This window comes from Anoplopoma fimbria, chromosome 7 (genome assembly GCF_027596085.1).
Source record: "Anoplopoma fimbria isolate UVic2021 breed Golden Eagle Sablefish chromosome 7, Afim_UVic_2022, whole genome shotgun sequence".
In the NCBI taxonomy this organism is placed as follows: domain Eukaryota; kingdom Metazoa; phylum Chordata; class Actinopteri; order Perciformes; family Anoplopomatidae; genus Anoplopoma; species Anoplopoma fimbria.
The window spans coordinates 15,584,337-15,606,634 of record NC_072455.1 but is presented as its reverse complement, the minus strand read 5'-3'; the positions used below and the strand labels follow the sequence as shown (position 1 = coordinate 15,606,634).

Below are 22,298 nucleotides of genomic sequence, written 5' to 3'. Positions count from 1 at the left end.
AGGTCAGAGTCAACTTAACCCCTTTAGACCTACCAAATCAGATCAACACATCTAAAGCTGGGATGAGTTTTCAGATCAAGAACTTTTGACATCAAATGGAATTATTTTAATTATTGTATCACATGATGAGCGAAACAAAAACAGCCAATACATAAACATACGAAGTCAGCATGGAGGTGTACTGCGAATTAATTTCACTTCAACATTGTACTGTATTCTATTCTAAGTGTTTGCATTTTATTCACTGATATTCAGTTTGGAATCCCAATGAGTCTCTCTCAAATGGACTCCAGTGTCTTGCTTTGGCATATGTTATTTATGAATTGCTATTGGTTTTACCCTGATTCACTTGTGCAAATACACTAAACACAGATCGCTGTGATTGGCAGGTGTGCACATACACAGGTAGGCTACACCCCCAGGATTCTAACAGCACAGGAGATGCAGAGCTGAAACTAGTGCATCCACATTCTTAACTGTTGCACAATCCAGCTAGCACTGCACAGAGGGGAGGGTAGTGTTGCCATGCAGCCACTAGATGGCAGTATAGGATTACATTGCAGACGTGACAGTGATGAAGGAGTAGAAGTCTAGGGTGCAGTCCCCCATGTGGAGCATGTTGAGGCTGCAGGGGAAGCAGCTAAACTAATTTGGAGTGAGTGGACAATGATGAATGGAACCATCATGAAGCGTAGTTTGGTTCTCGGCCATCATATCCATCTGCATTGTCTATGAACGCCTCTTCTGGGGAAAACTGTAATCAGCACTTTGCTCACAAGCCCACAAGATAACTTTTCTAAACAATAACCGTGCAGTTTAATGGAGACAGATGGGTCCAGTCTCGAGTGAACTGTCAGCGACTTCAGGCCAAAATCTCAGTTGTGCGCTGTGCAGCGTAATCTGATCAACTTTTTATTGCTACTGTTGACTGAGTCAGGCCTTTCTTATTAAAGCTTGTGTGTGTACTGTACATGATTGTGTGTGTGTCTGTGTGGGTTGGAAGGGGGGCAGTGTGTTGCAAAACAGTGAATATGCCTGTGTGTCTTTATACAATGTGTCTTTGTGAGTCCATGGCTTGAGTTGGAGAGAAAGATCTGGCTGTTACTCGAGAGAGGGAAACCGAGAGAGAGAGATGATTGGTTGTGGGTCTTCCTTTTCTCTACAACCTCTTTGCATGTGTCTGACTTTGTTCCATTTTTAACCTCTGTTGTCCCTCTTTATTCTCTTTTCATAACCCTCTTTATTAACGGGCCCTTACGATGTTTCTGACAGCCTATACTTATTGCAAACTCTTCCCTGTTCCTCCTTCCTTCTTTCATGCTTTCTGTCTTTCTTGCTGACCTTCTTTCTTTCCAATGCTTGGAAATTGGAAAGACCTTGTTAAAATGACACAGAACAGGAAATAGTTAAACATGATTAGATCTTACATTTGCTCCAGTTACATTTCCTGTGAGTAATCTATATCCCTTACATTCCCCTCCCTCTTCCCTTAAATCCTTCTCTGTTCTGTATCTCTTTTACTATTTCTTATGGTCTGCGTGTCCTCTTTTGCTCCCTTTCCTCTTCCTGCTTCTATCCCTGTCTTTGTGGTCCTATGAATGGGGGCTTGAGAGGACACTGCAGCTGTTTCATGGACCCATCGGATGGTTATCAGGACATGTCACAAAATAATAACCTGCTGGTGGTGCTACATGAAAAGCCATAGGGTCATTTAAAAGAGCTTTATATGAGATTGGGCGTATTTCTATTGCCTCTCAACCGTTCTCAATGTGTCGACAGCTGAGCCTGTGGCTCTCAGCAAACAGCGCTAACAGTGCTAACTACGGCAAAAGTGCTGACAGTGCTAGCAGTGTTTAACTGAGAAGAAACCAGAAAAGCGTTGGTCGGGTTGATGTAATCAGCTGTAACCACCGTATTAAAGCAGTGCAGAGCAGCGGCCCTGAGCTAACCAGTGGGGCACGCTAACATGCACTCACATGCACTATAAGCAAGGAAGATTAAATCTGGAAGAAGCTCCAGCAACAAGAATAATGACTTCATTTACTGCCCAAAGGAGACAATTATCCTCTATATATTAATCTAATAGTTGTTTGCTGCTATAATAATGCTCTGAAGATGTTGAGATTTTGCACAGAACAGGTGAAAACCTGCTGGAGATGCTAGAGGATCATCAGGTTCATCCTCTGGGGAACTTGAATATACCAACTTTAATGGCAAAACATCCATAGTTGTTAAGGCATGTCACTAAGCCTAACAATCATGGTGGTGCTACAAGGGTCGGGGTATCATCATATCAACCCCCGGGAACCACAACTGTGTGTACCAAATTTCACAGCAATCCATCCAATAGTTGTTGAGATATTTGAGACTGTAATAAAGTAGTGGACTGACCGAAAAACAAACACAGACCAAAACAATAACTAACTTTCATGTGGACACAGTTGTGATAGATCTCAGGTCCAAAAGCGCTTTGTTCTAGATAGTAGGACCAAAGCACCCTCATCAGAGGTTGGTCTTATGGGCACAGGATGAAGTCGTTTCCGTGGAGGGTAAAAACGGAACCTGCACATCTACACTTACACTTGTTACAGAGTGCAAAATATTTTGTTGCCTAATTCTCTATTTATTCAGATGAGCCTCATGTGTACTATGTCCTAATGATGTCCACCTGTTGGAATGAGAGAGCAGAAGAAAGGGAAAAAACACAGAGGAGGAAGAGAGAGGCTTGGACCGAGAGACCTAAAGTGAGAATGTATTTGTTAGAAGAGAGATGGCTGAATGGAGGGAGGAGGCCGTCTATTGACACCACAGCTGCCTGCACTTCAAAATGCAGCGTTCAACACAATATCGTCTGGCTGAAAAGAAAATTCATTGGTGTGTATAGAGAAGAAAGATAGCGTGTGTGCATTTTTATTATGCACCAGACAAACACAATTTCCCCGCTCATGCATGTGTGCTGCACTGTTGAAAAATTACTTAATCATGTGACCATCTTGTATTTATTTACCAGATTAATCAACAAGTCTACCTGGACATGGTTACGGCCTGGACTCAAAACACACACAGCTCAGATAAACATAGAGACACACATACGCACACACACACACACACACACACACACACACACACACACACACACACACACACACACACACACACACACACACACACACACACACACACACACACAACCACCTCAATGCCAGTCTGTCTAGCTGCTGAATTGTTAAACATCGTCTGTCCCAGTGGATGTGTGCACCTCCTCAGGGTCATGTAACACTGACACCAGCAGTTTCGTATTTTCTGTTCATGATAGATTGATTCTTTTGGATTTGATCTTCCTCACTATGATTTTGGTCAAGGAAAAACAAACCACCAGGCATTCACTAAGCGAGTCAGTCAGCGGGTTGCAGCATAGCAGACATTCCTGCCCGGTGTAGTTAGGGAGTTGGAGAACGGCAACAATTGCCAAAAAATCTGTTGCTCCGTGGGGTGTTTTTTTTTTTTTTTTTTATGAGAAGCCCAATGTTGCTTGGCAGCAGGATTTTGGACGGGATTGAACTGTGCAGCCTTCTTTGCTCTCACGCTTCTTAAAACATGATACCACTGATCACGGAGGAGGCAGGGGAAAGTTATCTGATGACTTCCAGGGGCTTCAGTTACCTTTCCTCCAAACCCTCTAAATTATATGCTGTTTTTAGGTTGCAGATTTAACGTCATCATTTATAAAATGTATCCTTAATCTCACAACCTGACTGCCTGAGTAGCATCCCCGTTGCTTCAGAATTACCTCTAAACTGATTACTATGTATTTCCAATAACGGCCACCATGTTTTTAATAACATAACTTGCACATGTAATCTGTCACTGTCAATACCAAGACTTTTTTTAAGGCAATGAAAGGCAAAAACAGCCTTTAATGATACTTTTGCTTCCTGCAGACTACAGTTAAATGGCATGTGTGCCTGTGATATTAAATAGAGATGGACCTTACGCCATATTTATTATTAATGCTATGTCAGTAGTTACCAACCTTATTTGGTTGGTGGCCCCTCAAAGGAACAGTTTGACATCTTTGGTAATCCATTTATTTGCTTTCATGCCAAGAGATGGCATATAGATGTCTATATCCAAAAGTGAAACTTAAAGTACACTTACATAAGTACAATTTTGAGGTCCATGCACTACTTCACTATTTTCATTTCATGCTTCCTTATAGTTCTACTCCACAACGTTTCAGAGAGAAATGTTATACCTACATTTTACTCCACTACATTTATGTGACATCTTAAATACCTTATTACAGATTAAGATTTTACACACAAAACATATAAGAAGCAATGCTTTTATACAAGCCTGAAGTTTAATCCAGGGTAGCTGTTTTGCTGTCCGATTGCTCCTAGTCAATATGCAAAGATAAACTAACCAGCTGCCGTTTTAAGCTTCACATGTAGCGCACAGACATGAGAGTGCTATTCATCCTATCGTCTAGTTCTCATCATTAAAGCGAATGTGCATATTTCTCAAAATGTTCCACCATCCCTTCCCTCTTGTGGCCTGTGATCGAGGTGTAACATGGACATTAGCTTAGAGAAACCAAAGAGTTGCTCACAGTTTCTTTTAAATGATGGGTGTTTAGATTACTGAAGAGGTGAAGGTATCTAGTATCTCATCAAATAAAACAGGAACATTTTGAGAATTAAACTTTTTTTGCCTTTTATTATCTTGTGCCTCCTTAGATTAGTCACGGCTGTCTTGTACTGTTGCCAATATGTGGATGTATACTGTTACAATAAACATATATTTATATAATAAAGCACTGTGGTTCAGTTCATGGAAGACTTGTATAGCACCCAATAGACCCAAGTTTTATATCTGTACTGCTGAACTACAGGGCTCATTAAAGGGGAATTTAACAGCTTTTACACATCAAGGTCAATGTAGTCAGAATAAGAAAAAATGCATTGTCTGTGAAAATAATTGTACATATTTTCTTTGGCTCTACTGAAACTGAAAGCCTGTATTACAAAAAAGAAAGACACTTTATATTTGCATCTTGGGGAAGTAGGACTTTTGGAGGTGGATTTCTGAGATTCAAAAATTCAGGATATCTCCGCCTCTTATGCTTTCACTTTGACAATTTCTTTTTTTAAAGCTGCCTCTCACAAGTCCCCAAACATTATGAAAGTACAACACTAAATCACTGCACACCTCTAAGTTCCGGCAAACAGTTTTACTTATTTCTGGGAAATATGGAGTAGTAATGAAGTAAACACAAAGGATGGGTAAAGTTTGAGCAAATAGAGTATTGGGAAAATAAATATGATCTCATAAAGAAAACACAGATGCGATCATGTTCATGATAATATTTGCATACTGTATATTTAAGGACACATGCAGACAGATAGACAGACAGACAGACAGACAGACAGACAGACAGACAGACAGACAGACAGACAGACAGACAGACAGACAGACAGACAGAGACAGACAGACAGACAGAGAGACAGACAGACAGACAGACAGAGACAGACAGACAGACAGACAGACAGACAGACAGACAGACAGAGAGAAGTGAATTAAAACACTCCCCTTTTTACACAATCTCTAACTTCCCTCCTGCTCTCTCACTCCTCGTTCACTCAGCGCTATCTGACGCTGCCCTTGTCTCTCACTCTCTCTCCTCTCGGAATCTTCTCTTTTTTTTGAGGAAGAAGAAACGCCTCGGAGGACAGGAGAGAGAGAGAGAGAGAGAGGAGGGAGAGAGAGAGAGAGAGAGAGGAAGCAGGGAAAGTTTGTGAGAGCGAGGGGGCGAGAGGAGAGGAGAGGGGTCGACCAGATGGGAGGAAGGAAGGAAAGGATCTCTCCGCCGGCTCAAGTGCGCGATTAAAGGATTCGGCGTAAATAAACAAATATATGAATCAAAGCTCATAATAAAAAAAAAAAAAAAAAAAAAAAGGGGAGTTAGAGGCGCGCCACCGCGTTGCGTGGACGCGGACAAGACAGCGGCGGTGCGCGCTGCAGCAGTCTAGTCCTGTCTTTCTCTCTCTGGATTTTTTTTACTCCTCATGTTCTTCAAACTCTCGGTGACGTTTACTAACTTTTAAGGTCAGTGTCAGAAAAAAAAGTTTCCCTCCCCTCTCCTACTTGTTATTCACTCTCTTCCTCGGAAAATAATAATAATAAGAAGAAGAAGAAGAAGGAGAAGAAGAAGAAGCTCCGGGGTGGAAGTGGAGGAAGGAAGAGCGCGTTTTTTTTTTTTTTTTTTTGTTGTTCCTTCCGAGGAGTCCGGCTCGCCGTAGCCGGGGTTTAGGCGTTGGCACCCGGGCAGGGAGTCCCTCGCCATGGCTGGGGCCAAGCCGGGAGTCCACGCTCTGCAGCTCAAACCCGTGTCCGTCCACGAAGCGCTGAAGAAGGGGGGCAAGTTCATCAAATGGGACGAGGTGAGAACCAAAAATGTTTGGATCTTGCAGCTCTTGAACACACGTGTCAATGTTAAAGCCTCAAAGTGAAACGGATCTTTGTGTCTTGACAACAACAACAACAACAACAAAAAAAGAGCTCCTGATGTGATCAGCTTTGACTAGAAGACAAGAGACAGACAGCATGAGACATGACAGCCTGTATTTGACAGTAGGCCCACTGTTGTGAAGTGACACACGAGACTCTGGTGTTTGTGTGTGTGTGGTGTGTGTGTGTGTGTGTGTGTGTGTGTGTGTGTGTGTGTGTGTGTGAAAGATACAGATACTGACAATGTGTGCAGGTGTGTGCACAGCCTGGACACAGAAGACCACTATGTCTGCGAGTGTGTTAATCAGATACTCTATTAGAAAAACTCCCCTGTAGTTACCAGCAGTCAGCAGTGCTTGAATGTGTGTGTGTGTGTGTGTGTGTGTGTGTGTGTGTGTGTGTGTGTGTGTGTGTGTGTGTGTGTGTGTGTGTGTGTGTGTGTGTTGTGTTGAATTCTTGTCAAGCCGGTTTTCTTCAGGCTCAGGTTCAGTTCAGACGCCTTCTTTCACCCTCCTGTTTCTTTCTCTTCCTGTACTTTCCCTATTTTCTTCTCCAGAGGGTTAGTGGAGAAACACCTGTCTGAGAGGGAATCCTGTAGAAGCTGCCTCTGTTTGAGAGATTTGGGAGCTTTGTAGTGCACCTTGAGCTGAAAGACACACTCTGAATGATCACTTTTTTTTACTTTTCTTAAAAGTTTCTAAACATCTTTATTGTTGTTTCGGTTTGGGTGACAATATAAATCATGTCAACACAAAGGATTTAATTATTTCCCCTTTCCTATTTTTCCTTCCGTGTATTTCTGTAGCGGTGTGTCTGGCAACCCTGGCATGTGCCTGCCTATGTCAGTGACTATAAGGTGTGTGTGTGTGTGTGTGTGTGTGTGTGTGTGTGTGTGTGTGGTGTGTGGTGTGTGTGTGTGTGTGTGTGTGTGTGTGTGTGTGTGTGTGTTCGTGTGTGTGCGTTGGGGTTTTCTGAGGCAGAGTGCAGGGCCATTCTGCAATCTTCTCTATAGAGAAAGTAGGTGTGTGAGTCCGTGTGTCTAAGCAGCCATCAATGATTAACTGAGTTGCTGACTGTAGGCCTGTGTCTTCCAACAAGTGTGTGTGTGTGTGTGTGTGTGTGTGTGTGTGTGTGTGTGTGTGTGTGTGTGTGTGTGTGTGTGTGTGTGTGTGTGTGTGTGTGTGTGTGTGTGTGTGTGTGATCGAAATATTCCAGGGAAAAGTCCATAGTTCCACTGCGGCTTTCAGCATAGGTGTACTTTGATTATATGAGGTCAGGTTTGGTGTTACTTGCACACGCAAACAATAAATGACCAACACTTATCAGCAACAGAGCTTCACATTGCAATGGTGACGTGATGTGTGTGTGTGTGTGTGTGTGTGTGTGTGTGTGTCTGGCCTCGGAAGAAGGGTCTTGTCACGCAAACAGTGTGCACCATGTCCTTTTGATTTCCCTTCCTTTTTCTCTCCCTCTCTCACACACACACACTGACTCTCTCTGTCTCTCCGTCTTAAAGGGAATTCCCATGGTTCCCAAATGGTTATGCTGGCGATAAAGTGTGTGAACACTCAAAAACATGTGAACGCTTTCTCCTTGTATCTATTTCAAACCCTCTATTTGCTATTGCCTATTAAAATCAACATGTGAATTATGGAGGATAAATTAAGTAAGAGAGAGAGAGAGAGAGAGAGAGAGAGCGAGCACACGCGAGAGCACATCTGGGAGAGGAGGGATGTGGAGGAGGAATAAATGCAGGAATGCTTTTGTATTTGTCAAAGATGCTCCGTTGTTAAACATCAATATAATAAAGCGAGTCCATGGTTGAGATGCTACAGATACTTTCAATTAGTAAGTGTTCATATTTCTGCCCCACAAGGCTGTCTTGCAGATATCCTGCCAAATCAATAATGTGTTAAGACAAGTAATTCATGTTTCCTCCCTTTTACCGTAATCAGATCCAAATGTCTCTCAATATTGTGTTGAGACTCAATAAATTACACTATTCAAATAAGTAAGCTGTAGTATGGAGTCATTTGGACTCAGGCTTCTTCTTAGCTGTACGTTTTCTTATAATTAATAAATCATTTAAGGTTTTCATTGAGGTAAAATTATAAATGTTCTCCGGTTCCAGCTTTGCATATGTGAGGATTTGCTGCGTTTCTCTGTTTGCTATCATTTCTAATCGAATATCTTTGTGTTGAACAAGCAACTCAACGATGACACATTGAGCTTTGGGAAATAGTTTGCATTGCATTTTTCCCTATTCTCTTAGGTTGTATGGACTAAATTAATTGATGGATTAATCAGTGATGAATGATAATTGTTAGGTGCAGTCAGCCAGCCAACCCTGCTATGTGAGACAGGCTTCACATCTTCTAATTACATTGTCACAAAAGAATCCCCCTTCTTATCCCCAACTTGTCAGAAAGGCATTGAAGAAACAGAATATTTTCCTGTTTTCTTCCAATAAAGCAAGGCAAGACTGTCTTCCTAAGGATCACCTTAATTACTGACTTGTGTCATAATGAAAACGAATGACTTTTATAGCTGAATAATTTAGAACTTTAGCGCAGATGATCATTTGCTCCTGGGCTCCATCATAACACTTAAGCATATCGATGTCTCAAACACGAGAAAATAAGAGAGTTTTGCTGCTGTACACTTAAATGTTCACTTCATTTGAATTGTGTTTAACTCTTTCTCAACCAGGAAGTCTCTGGAGATACACAAGAGATAGATCTGGCCAAAACAGAAGTTTACACAGATTTACAAAAAGAAAATAGGTTGAATTTCTTTTGCAACCTTTTCTTAATGTGGCATTTGAATGCCTGGTATGAAGGCAGTGTTCTCTTATATTATTCCAAAGCCAGGGTACATGCACTTTTCTTTTACAAATTGAGAACAGACTCTTGGGACTTGGGAAGTTAATCCATATCAAATAAAGCATGACTCGGTTTGACTCTGTTGGATAGGAAACAAAGAAAATGTACCGTGCTGCTGAACCACAGGGAGGTTGCTTGGAATTTATTTAGGTTTATATTTAAGATTTATTGATTACCAGGACATACATGGAATCCAACGGTAATCTAGCAAAAGCTTTGAGACGAGTTGCTCAGAAATAAAAATCTACACATGGATTATTTTAGTGTCTGTCTGTGTTTTAACAGGGGACTTGACCAATGGGCTACTTTCCCAAAAAACACGGCCTAGTCCTTTAAGGATTTGGCAAAGTGAGAAAAGAATTAGCACACACACACACACACACACACACACACACACACACACACACACACACACACACACACACACACACACACACACACACACACACATAGAAAGTGCCCGAAGGCAGTGCAGTTTGTTTACATGAAAACCCCACTTTTGACCCCGTCTCTCTCTTTTCACCCCCTTCCTCCTCACCATGTTTTTCCTCCACTCCCTCTTCTCCTCATATCCCTTAATCCTTTAGCGTCTCTTTTTCCTCCTTACTTTTCAACCTAATACTCATCTGTCACAGAGATGCTGCTGCAGTCTACTTCAGGCCCATCAAATGACACACACACACACACACACACACACACACACACACACACACACACACACACACACACACACACACACACACACACACACTCTGACTCATGCAGGGGTGAGGAGGAGGAGGAGGAGGAGGAGGAATGCACTCCAAATTGACCGTCTCTCTTTTGTGTTTTGGCTTGTATACACACACGTGTGCTCATATGTGTGTGTCCGTGTGTGGTTGTTTTTCTCTGGGTGTGTGTTTTCCCGTTGAATGACTTCCTGTCGGAGCTTGTTGTAAGACTCCAGAGCCAAACCATTTTCCCTCTCTCCCTCCCCCCCTCCCTCCGCCTGTTGCTGCTGCTGCTCCTCCCTCTGAAGCCCGGCCACAATTCAATTGAGATGAATCCCAACTGGAATTCAGTTAAAATTCCTCCCAAACAACCAATTAAACACTCAGAGACAGACAGATTGTCTACAGAGCAGCTCGGCTCTCCTTCAGTGTGCCATGGAGTGCACAAAAATAGAAATGCTAAATCACCTGCACAACTTATATTAACTTTTACCTCCTTTGCAGACTGTTACATTCATCTGGATTATATTTGCACCTGGTATTAAAATACTCTTCCACTGTGCCACTACTTTCAAATCACGCACTGTATGAACACTTTTTATATTAAAACCAAAAGAGGAATTCATCTCGGGGTACAAACACTCCTACATGTTTTCTTTGCTCAGAACCATATGGGGGGAAGTGCTATTTCTTGGGTTTGATATGTTTATGTTCACATTGCACAATTACAAGCAGATCAGGGCTCATAAACAAAGTCACATGGAATCACTAGTTGTTCATTTATGGACAGTTTTGGGGAATGTGACGGTTTTGGCTCCAGCTTGCAAATGTCTGTAGCTTGAGTGAAGCATGATGCACCATAAAATGTAGCATTTTGAGGTTGTTTCTTGCAATTTTGTTGGGGTTATAAAGTCAGAGCTTACAGACCGCATAGCAGTTCACTTTGAGGAGTTCCAAACTATAATCTTGGCAACAGTTGAGGACACTAAAGACACTTTAATGCCACTGTTGTCCTCACTGTTTATCAGCTTTTTGTTGCCAAACCAAACTGACTGCAGACACTGGACCATTTAAATATCTTGACGAGGCATTTTGGGATCTCCTGTTTTCACCACCCCTATCTAATTTGAAGATATTATAAGTACTAACATGCTGCATTTTGAGTGATCCATGCATGAATATTTATATTGTTCATATGATAGATTTGTTGGAATCAGCCAAATATCTATTTTCAACTACCTTGGAATGTGGTTTGGATGATTGTCAGTACATCATGATGGATTATCAAGCTATACTGAACATGTTAAAGCAGGTTCTTAAAAAAACAGTTTGACTTTTATGGAAAATTAGGTATCTGCTTTCTTGATAAGAGTCGAGATTGGAATATAAATACTAATCTCAAGTCTGTACGGTAAATATGAAGCAGCAGCCAGTTAGCTTTGCATAAAGAATTGGAAAAAAGGGGAAGATTTCTAGCATATGTATGGACATTTGATGACAAAAGCTCACATATTATTGTGTAACATCTCATTTGTTCTTCCCGCATTACAAACGGAAAAAGTCCAGCTGTGTGTCCCTTTTGCTGGTCTTCATGCTGTTAAGCTAACAATGTAATAACAGTCTTCTCATCTAATTCTGAGCAAGAAAGCCGTTTGCTGGAATTTTTTTATTCTAAAGCACATGCATTTTTTCCTAGTAGTTTTTTTCAGTTGACTTGGGTATCTCAGGTGCTGTGATTGAATGACAGAAGTTTTTTTTGATAGTTTGAAATTTCTTCCAGTACACTTTCTTCCTCTGCATGTCGGGACTTGCCCAGCAGCTCCTTCTTTCATCTTGTTTTTTGTTCCTGCTTGGCTTTGAGCAGTTCTTGGTAAAAAAGTGACTTTATATCACACCATGAAATGTTTTTAAGACGCCACAGCACTGATGACAATATCCACTGTCACCAGCCTTGAACGATTATTGCTCTCCTAAAATGATACAATTTAATAACTGCCTACACTGTTCATGTTGCCGAAACAACGTGCATTACATTGGAAATACGATGTGTTGAAAGGCGAGATGGTTTCGTAACTATTTGGAACACATTTAATACCTGAGATGTGGCAGCCAATATACCAAAATGAAAATGTTTCTATCTTTGGAAGCAGATATCTTTTGTAATCAGAGGTGCTGTGTCATCGTGACCGTGTTGGGAAAACATAATGGGCCCTGCTTTTTTTTTGCCAACTGTTCCTGTGTGCCTGTATCAGAAAGTGGAAGCCTCGGTTTAGCGCTAGATAGACGCGTAGAAGCAACAAGCCACAAATTGTCATTATCGATCAGGGAATGGGTAAATGTTTAGGAGATGACAGCGGGAGTAAGAGGAGCAGGGGGAGGAGGAGGAGGAGGAGGAGGAAACGCAGGCTTGTGCGAAGGTCTGACGCCATGCCGAGAAACACGGCTGACATCCTGACAGAGTGGTGAGAAACGAGGGATGGATGGATAGAGGTTGGAGAGAGGTGGAAGGTCAACCACAGCCACATGTGAAGTGTGGGACTGACATCTGGACTGCTCCATCTCTACTCCTACTCACTTCCATTGGATTCACATGTAACCTTGTTGTATCTTGCACATTTCTTATATGTGATCTCTTCCCCATTCTTTCTGTTGCCATCTTTCTATCACTTTCTCTACCTCCTGCTGCCAGTCTCTGTCTGCTTCCTGTCTTTTAGTTTTGTTTCCCCTCTCTGTCTGGTATTTGTACTTCTAGTTTTAGGGCTCCTCTCACTCATTACGGCCCATAATATTTGGTTATATATAAAATCCATGTTAAAAAGTGTTTCAGTAGAGTTGGCAGAGGTCTTGTATGGCAACACTCACTGACCTGCTTTTTGTGGTTGTCCACAGCTTTTCATGAGAAAACTACCTTTATTTTCAGCTTTGTGACAATCTTCAATCTCCAAGCTTCTCTCTTTTGTTAAGGATTCTAAAATGTTTTAGAATTTTCAAAGCTTTTACACATCTTTTTCCCTCACTTCATTTACTTATTACAAGAGTGCGACACTGAAGACTTCCAGGAGAGGCTGTCTGAACATGTCTGTCCTTATCCTCATATCCCTGTAGCCATACTAAACCAACAGTTGCTGAGACAAGGAAGTCAGTGCAGGAGAATTATATATTCCTAATCTGAAACAGAAATCATTCCTTTTTGTTTCAGTTAAAGCAACCTGTATACACAGGGGTATTGTTCAGTAGTTAGAATACCTGGCAGGGTTAGTGGTTCATTTCCTGAGTGGGTGTTGAATTGGATGAAGGTTAAATGACCCCTGAGGAGAAATGAGTCCCAGAGAGCCCTCGCATACCGGTTCTGTTTACACCTACAGTATGCAATGCTGTTCTGATAAACACATCTAGCACATGCCATTTACCACTTAGCTAAATATTAACTGTACTGACCTTCTTTCTGTTTTATATTCTATAGCTGATTGTCCCTCTCTGGCCCCACTCATTCCTCTTCTCTCTCTCTCTCTCTTTCTCTCTAGAGTCCAAAGGTTACCCACTGTCATCAACTTTTACCATGTTGCCAAAGCAGCAGCTCAAACACACTCGCATTAAGTGCACACTGGCCCTCTTTCTCACACCACTCCCGCGAGCTGTCGCTGAACATGCACACATTATTGCAGACCAAAGGTGCGCCTGGAGCAGCCCTGTTTTATCAGTTTCCCTCACTAATGGCTTTCTCCTGACTCGCGTTAGACAACACACACTCGTTCATTTGTTGCGAAGGCAGTATCTAGGGTGAGAGGCAGAGGCCACGTGTGTCTTTCTACATGTGCATGCCCTTATGGATTGTGGGTTTTCAAGAGGGACTCATTAGCTGGTGTCAGTCCATGTAAGACCTCGGCCTCAGAGGGTGGTCCGTCACACTTTGTGTGTGTGTTTGACATTGCAAGCCAGGTAATGAAGGTGTTTTTCGGAGGGTCAGGGCATCTGGAGGGGGTCTGGAGAAAGAGACAGGGTCTTCAATCGGGTAAGGAGGAAAAACAGCAATCAAAGTGTTGGAGGGAGAGTGAATTGAAGCTATGATTGACATGGAGAGAAAGACATGAAAGGAAAGGAGGGAAGGAAGCGAGGCCAGACTTCAGTAGGTCTCCACATATGGCAGTTAATTAGGGATTGGGGTGAGGTCCAATTATATTCGTACAACCCGCTCTAACACCAAAAATGCACCATAGCGTGTATGTTTATGGTGCACAAGTTGTCTGTGGGGAGGGCATGCAGTAATGATTTACTGGTTAGGTTTCTAACCATTTCCCTTAATATCAGCTGGAAACTATTGTGACCTTTTGTCTTGTAAAACATTCTTTTTACAGAGCAGTGACAGTGACACTTAACAAGAAAAGGTTGGTAAAGGCAAATAAATGACTATATTCATTATCATTAGCCTGTTGATTAATCATTTGATCTGTAAGATGCTGGTAAATAGTGAAAAAATGGCCATTACAATGTTGATAATGTTTTCAGATTGTCCAACCAACAGTCTAAACCCCAAACATAATCAATTTATAATGATGAATTGAATTTAAACTCAGTTTTTGAAGCTTGAACTGGATTTAAATGACTAATTGATAAAAGAAAATAACCAAACAAAAGAATTTAAGTGAGTAGATTAGTGAATAATAATAATAATAATAATAATAATAATAATAATAATAATAATAATAATAATACTAAGAATAATTAAGCCTTTATTAGTCCCACAATGGGGAAATTCGGTTCTCTGCATTTGACCCATCCCGGAGGAGCAGCGGGCTGCAATGAAGCGCCCGGGGAGCAATTTTTGGGGTTAGGTGTCTCGCTCATAAATAAATAAACATGGAAAGATTGAAAAATGTATTATGGAAAGATACAAGAAAGAAAGATAACAGATGTGTGCGTCATGGTGAAGAGCAGCGCTAGAAAGCAACGGCCATGTATGTAAAACTCAGCGGGCACTACATGCAAATATGTGTGTGAGTGTGTGTGTTCAGCCCCCTGTCTGTGTGGCTTGAAGACTATACGGGAGATGATGTTATATTAGTGGTCACATGAGCCTATAGATCACATTCCTCTGGGGAAATGTGTATGTGTATCTGGTCCCAGTGGAATTCCCCATCTATACTGCAAAGAAGAGAAGTAGTTACATAAAGTGAGCCTGTTGTGAAACGGTTTAGATACACCATTTATTGTTTTTACCAATAAATACAGTTAAAGAGAGAGAGAGACAGCTTATCGGCCTCACTCATACAGGGGGTGGGTAACTGTAGCACTTTGTATATAAAACGTACCTCAATACATTGTACTACGTACGTGTACTAACCAGTACTGCTCTGATTTGTCTAAAAGCTTTCTGCCCAGAGGAATGTCCCCTGCTGTTGATATTATAGGGTGAAGACAGGGTTCTGTTAAGACTGCAGCAGCATCACTACAGCTGTTGAACTATCAAAGTAATACCATCGCACTATAGCACTAGCTATATGTGATGACTTCTATTACTTTATCTATGAATGTGTCTATTATCAATCAAATAAAAAAGTCAAATATAATAGATCATGACTGTTGAATCTATTATGTTAGATTCAACAGTCATGTGAGGCCTACATATTGTGGTTTGAATCTACAGTTTAAAGTCTGGCTGGAGTAAAATCTGAGATTAATTTTGAAACACAATATACATGTTAATTACAAAATAATCGCTGACATTTTTTATTGAAAGTTTTTTTTGTGTTGTGTTTTTTTGGGCGGGGATGAGATCAAGGCTGGATGACGCACCAGAGCCATATGCAATAACTAGATAACACAGCATCAGTGTTTCTGCTGCTAAATCGCCAGATACAACACTTACTTTCTACAGTTTGCTAGCTAGGAGTGGTGTACTGGCCATCTGGCAAACCAGGACATGTTCTGGTCGGTCAGATTGGTCATGTAGACCGTATATTAAGTTTTTACTGACCCTCAGGCCCTCTCTGTGTACCTGTAATTCAGGATGTGCATGAGAGAGTGCCGCATACTTGTTCCAGTTAAACCTGTGCTTACATCATATGCTCTGCCATAGCCTACTCTGTTGCTACTGTTGCAGCTGTTAAACAGTGGATACATTGTTTTAAGCGTCACTACCCCTGCAAAATGACTTGATCCATTCAGCCCGATAATATTCGGAAAGTCACAATTAATAAAAGATTTCCCATTCAAATACTCGGCCCATAGAGCATGATTGTTTACATTTTGCAAAACTATTGTGCAGCAGTGAGATGGCCAACATGTTGTATATACTGTTATATACTGTTATATGTAATCAAACTCACTGACGATTGGGCCTGGTTCAGAGCCTTCAGGAGACACGCCATCATGGAGCAGAGGAGATTGCTTGTTTTTTCACGATTTTAAAACCATATTTTATGCACTTGCCGAATTTATTTTTTACGTGTCATTAAAATTCATCAGGTTGGTTGATAAAAAATGTTTCTGTGGTGTGACCAACTTAGTACAGAACATATTCATTTTTGCTTTATCCAGGTGCTCCTGGGAGTGACCGGGTTCTTACCCATACCCAAACGTGTGGTGTGAATGGGTCAGAGTGAGATTTAAATCAAAGTTATTATTATCACACAGTTAATACAGCTTTAATGTATGGAAGTTATATTTCTGTCTCCTGTTTATTTTTGCTGAACATGACCTCATGACCTTGATGGATTTTCTATTCTTACAGCTTTTGAGTCTACAATAGTACATAGCAGCTATGCTACAGTTTGTGTGTGTGTATGAAAACCATATACTTAAAAGTCCAGTGTGTAGGATTTAGGGGATCTTATGGGTAGACATGGAATATAATGTTCATAACTAGATTTTCATGTTTATAACCAGCTAGCTTAGAATTAACCCTTCACACCTACAAAGATTTCCTGGAATATTTAACTACGGTATCATTTGCCTTTATTGCCCAAGGCAGGCATTCTTATTTGCAAATGATTTGCATTTTATGCATTTGATACAATGCAAAGTAGTCTCTGCTAATGAGGATGGAAGTTGCTTTGTTCTCAGCACTTTCGTTGGAACATCTGGGCCTTCCAAACTTTCCAGTTTGTATTGTAATCATTTTCTGTTGACTCAGATAATCAAACCTTGCAAACAAAAGATGAACAAACATTAGCCGTTATGGCTGCAGATATTCAAGCTCAGGCTTCATTGCAAGTTAATCAGCTAAGTTGGATGTGCACTTTAAAACCACTGAATTCCTTGTTGCTTATTAAGGTTCCATGATGTGGTTTGACTTTGATCTTGTGCTCTCTTCTTTCTACTCCTGAACTTTTTGGTTTCTTTCTCATTTTCAACCTTCGACCTTTCCTTCCTATCCATTTCCTAACCACCTTCATCCCATCTTTCTCTTTCTTCCTGTATATTCTTTCTCTCCTTATCCAAATCTAAACAATAACCACTCCTGGTATCTCTTTCTCTGAAAGCCCACTTTGGAGCCTAAACTCAAGGTACGTTCAGCTTGAAATGCACTCAAAATATGCATTTCCTGGGAATACAACACAAGTTAAAAGTGAGGAGACTTCTTTAGAAATAGTTCAAAGTTTATTCACTTTCTTGTGTAGAGATGTGTAGAGATGGGTTAGAAGCATGGTTGGATAATGCAAGACTAAAGATGGGTAAACAGCTAGCCAGGCTCTGAATGAAGGTAAAGAAGTCTGCTTATAACATTATATAAAAATAATTTGCATTGTCTCTCCAAAATGTATTTTTGGATTGAGGGATGCAGTTAAGAGTTTGTTTTTCTACCTGTTTTCCAACCTACCAATATTTATCTCTCCATTTAAATCAAGCATGATTATTGTGCATGTACATGAATACAACAGTCCTTTTATGGAGTCTTTTAAAGTGATAACGGAGCATCGGGTAATTTTTTGCAGTTATTAGTTTAGTATCCCACTTCATTGAGAAATTGATCTGTATCAATTCTAATAGATGAAGTGTTTGTTATGCAGAATTTGAAATCATTCAGTCTTAAATGATTATTCAAATGATCAACATCTGCACATTTATGTGTTAAACATGAAACTATGATTATTTATGTATCAGCTTTGTCTTTCATGTACTCGTTCTACTCCACATTAAGAAGCACCATTTGTATGTGGTCAGTGGTTACTTGTTTGTGTGTTGCATATTCCTTTGATAGTATGTTGGTGGGAAAATGTTGCCTGGCAGAAGTTTCTCTGTCTTCCCATCTGATGTTGATGATGAGGATGTTGAGAAATGATGCTCATGATGACATGTGTACATGAGTCATCCATCACTGTAATAACAAACAATCTGGACCATCATCGTTGTTTCCCAGGATGTCTGGACGCTATGGTTCTCTGCTGGACAGGAGTATGACCGCTTACCACTGTAATTACAGAGCCAGTAGATGTGTGTGTATGTATGTGTGTGTGTTTGTGTGTGTCATAGGATCTTGCATATGACCCCATAATGACGATGCTAATGACATGTTGATGCAAGCTCCGTCATGAGCCATCATTATGCTGCACATGAATGAAATTTCATGCTGGCCAAACTGTGGCTTCCAGCATCAAAACAGAAACGCATATTATCCCCGTCTGTCTACAATCCCATAATATCAAGGCACCATTTGACGGCAGGTAGAGCCACTGCTGCCATAAACAGCTTATTTCTTGTCACTCTGTCCTTTTATATATTGCTGTGGGATTTCTGTAAAGCTATTGTCTTTTACCCCAGAAGTTGTTTCTTTGGATATGAAACGGATTACACGCCTGTGCCTTTTTATGGCCTCTTAAGGAGCCTGCTGCACACAACAAGAAGACTACATTCAATTTTAAATGTAATGCTATTCAAGGTGACCAAGCAGAAACAAGACCTCGACTCATTTAGGAGTCCAATCTGTAGTTTTCACAGTCACTGGCTGAGAGATTAAGCTATGAAACAAAGTTATGGTTTCATACAACCTGGGTCTCATTTTCAAAACCATGGCCATATCATTTGTATACATTTTTTTAACCAACTCAAACTGTCATGTGATTGTTTTGATCTAGTTCAAATGCAACCCACCTAGCACTATATTAAACTGTACTGTAGAATTTGCACTCATTTGTTAGTTTTTCTCCATTTAACAAAAGAACAAAAATAGTCTATTTTTCTTTATCTTGACAGGTTTTAGCCAAATCTATTTGAAAGAGAAAATGAAAGCAACATTTTTTTTTTTTCTCAAACTAACACTCGTAAACATCCTTCACAATTTACAGAGCACCTTCCTGGTTCTGTTTTGCAGTTGTACAATGAGATGAGGATTATAGTGACATTTCAGGTGTGCTTAACAATGGCTTTGGAAAGGACGATGTTATCATAGCAAATATAATTGATGGCTTAAAGTATGAAAATTAGAAACAAAACCTATAAACCTATACACTTGCTGATGGAAATTTATGTTCGTCTATATTTCTGTTGTCGTCTAGGAGCCTAACAGCGGGCCCCCCACCCTGGTAACCCTGAAAGTTGACCCAGATGGATTCTTTCTCTACTGGACTGGAGGGTCCAACCTGGTAAGAGACAACACACACACACACACACACACACACACACACACACACACACACACACACACACACACACACACACACACACACACACACACACACACACACACACACACACACACACACACACACACATATATACACATCAACACACACACAGGTTGGCCTCAGAGTATGCCAATGTGGACACAAAAACAGATCAAATACAAATGGGCCACTCTAAAGCAGACCACGATGGGTTTTTAATGCACCAACAGGAGAGCCATTATGTCTATTACAACTGTTATTATTTGTTTACTTGAACTAAACCACATTCATCCTTTTTGTCTGTCTTTCCAAGTCGTTGTTTCTTCCTCCTCTGTTGTTGTCTCTTATCGCGGTTTTATCCAGTCCATTAGTTCACCCAATATGGGTTCCATCAATTTGTCCCGGCCTTGTTTGCCCCCTCTTTCCCCAGTTCCTCTGTCTCGCTGATGTCTTTGTGGTCTCCATCCTTTTAGTCCTCCATCTCCTTCCATCTATCTGTACTTCCCAACAACCGCCCTCCCCTCCATGTCTTTGGTGGCTGCGTTTAAGCCATTAGTTTAGTAATATTGGATTTTAGGCATTTAGCTGACATGATTAGCCAGATGCAATAGGCAGTGAGTCAGCAGTATGCAGGCTTTTGATTAGGGCAGAAGTATTAAAGGTGTTTTCTTTTATTCCCGTGTACACAGCAGTCTCTCTTTGTTTTGGTCTCTCTATCTCTACCTTTTAATCTACAGTTCTTACCCTCCATTAATCTTTCCATCTACTATATGTGTATGTGTGATGTTGGTCTGGTCAGAACATTTTGTGAGACCTCCTGGATCAAATGAAATTTCAAGGCAGCTCGATTATCTCATCCCACCTCCCCCATCCTAATTGCTCTCTATGTTTTCCTCCTGCTCTCTCTCTCTCTCTCTCTCTCTCTCTCTCTCTCTCTCTCTCTCTCTCTCTCTCTCTCTCTCTCTCTCTCTCACATACACACACACACACACACACAAACTGTCCCTCTTTTTATTTCTGGCTGTCTATGTATCAAAAAGGCATGTATGGAATGACCTGTTGAAAGCCAACATTATCATTGTGTTGTGGCTGCATGTTCATGTTGTGTGTGTGTGTGTGTGTGTGTGTGTGTGTGTGTGTGTGTGTGTGTGTGTGTGTGTGTGTGTGTGTGTGTGTGTGTGTGTGTGTGTGTGTGTGTGTGTGTGTGTGTGTGTGTGTGTGTGTGTGTGTGTGTGTGAACATATCTGGGCCAGAGCACACGTCATGTTGTCCGTGTGTGCACGTGTGTCGGCATGTGTCCATGTATTCACATAACAGATAGAGACAGAGGCTTTAAATACTCATTTTATCCTGATGCCTGCACATGCACGTCGTGTGTGTGTATGCGCGTGTGGTATTGCGATAATAGGCCATTTGTCGCCTGAGGTGCAGCTGTGACACTGTTTAGCAAAGAGTCGGTCCATCAGCCATTGGATCCTTGGCGATGAAGTCTGCAAACCTTTTAGAAAAGACACACAACAAAAGAAGAGGCTGTTTACACGTCACATCACAAGTGTAAAAAAAAAAAAAAAGAGAGAACAGGAGATTGAAAGAGGGACAGAAAACAGCAGAGGGACAGAAAACAGCAGAGACTAGAAGGCAGATAAGCCTTTCCTAAACCCCTGTGAGCGTGATCACAGAATCCTAGGTGAAATATCTCAGACATACTGCTGTGTCCGATTTTATCTTATAACTACAACAATTCCTAAGTCAACGTCCAGCTGACTTCCTTGGAAATGCTAAAGCAAAGCATGTATTACCTCATTTGGTTTATGTGTTTGGCTTTTCTAACTTTACTGACTTAGTGCTTTTCATCTTTGTTAATGTTGGCGTGACTAAGCTGGATTGTGGCCGCTATTCTTACTTCAGAAGCTGGAGTGCGGCTCGCTGTTGGCCACAGAATAGGAAATAAGCCCAAAATATTCAGACCACCAAGGCCAATGGCAGGGGAAATGTGGGAATTTAGACATGTAGAAACAGAGTCAGGCAGTGACTAATAATGGTAGTTCTTTTTTGTTTGCATTTTGACAAAAAAATATTGTCAAAAAGTTGTTGCTGTATTGTTTTTGAACGGTACTTCCCAGAGATCACTTGTCAGTCAAACTGTGTGGCCAGTGCCGAGACGTCCATTTCTATAACTTTTCTACAATGATGCAGGTTTAAATCTGGCTCATTAAATCTGGACAGTAGAAATGGTAAAAGTGCCCTCTTCTCCTCCACAAACCTCCATCTGGTCTAACGCAGCTTCTTTGCACTATTCTAAGTTGAAAATAAACACACTTGAATATATAGATTTCAACTTTGGCTTCACAGAAGTCCTATTTCAGTTATCTCAGAGTGAAACTTCAAATCAGCGCCGTCGCTCCCCTGGAGATTTTGAACCAGAGCTGAAAAGAAAGAGGACACGGCAACACGGATATCCAGCTATTATTAATGAGATCAGTTCATACCCATTTAAACAGATGACAAGGGCATTCTGGATGGAACCCATTTCTCTGAATAGAGCAGGTACCCGAAATATTTGATCTCCAGTGCAGTCTTTGCTTCTCTGCTCT

General features: G+C 41.0%; 1 protein-coding gene across 1 annotated transcript in view; it reads left to right on the top strand.

Moving 5' to 3' along the window:
* The first annotated feature begins 5,782 nt into the window (after window positions 1-5,782).
* Window positions 5,783-22,298, top strand: part of plcb3 (phospholipase C, beta 3 (phosphatidylinositol-specific)) — a 47,752-nt gene continuing 31,236 nt past the window's right edge. Inside the window, exons 1-2 of the mRNA XM_054601026.1 lie at window positions 5,783-6,443; window positions 19,597-19,683. Coding sequence (XP_054457001.1) covers window positions 6,345-6,443; window positions 19,597-19,683 — 186 coding nt within the window. The 5' untranslated portion in view covers window positions 5,783-6,344. The remainder of the gene's footprint in view (window positions 6,444-19,596; window positions 19,684-22,298) is intronic.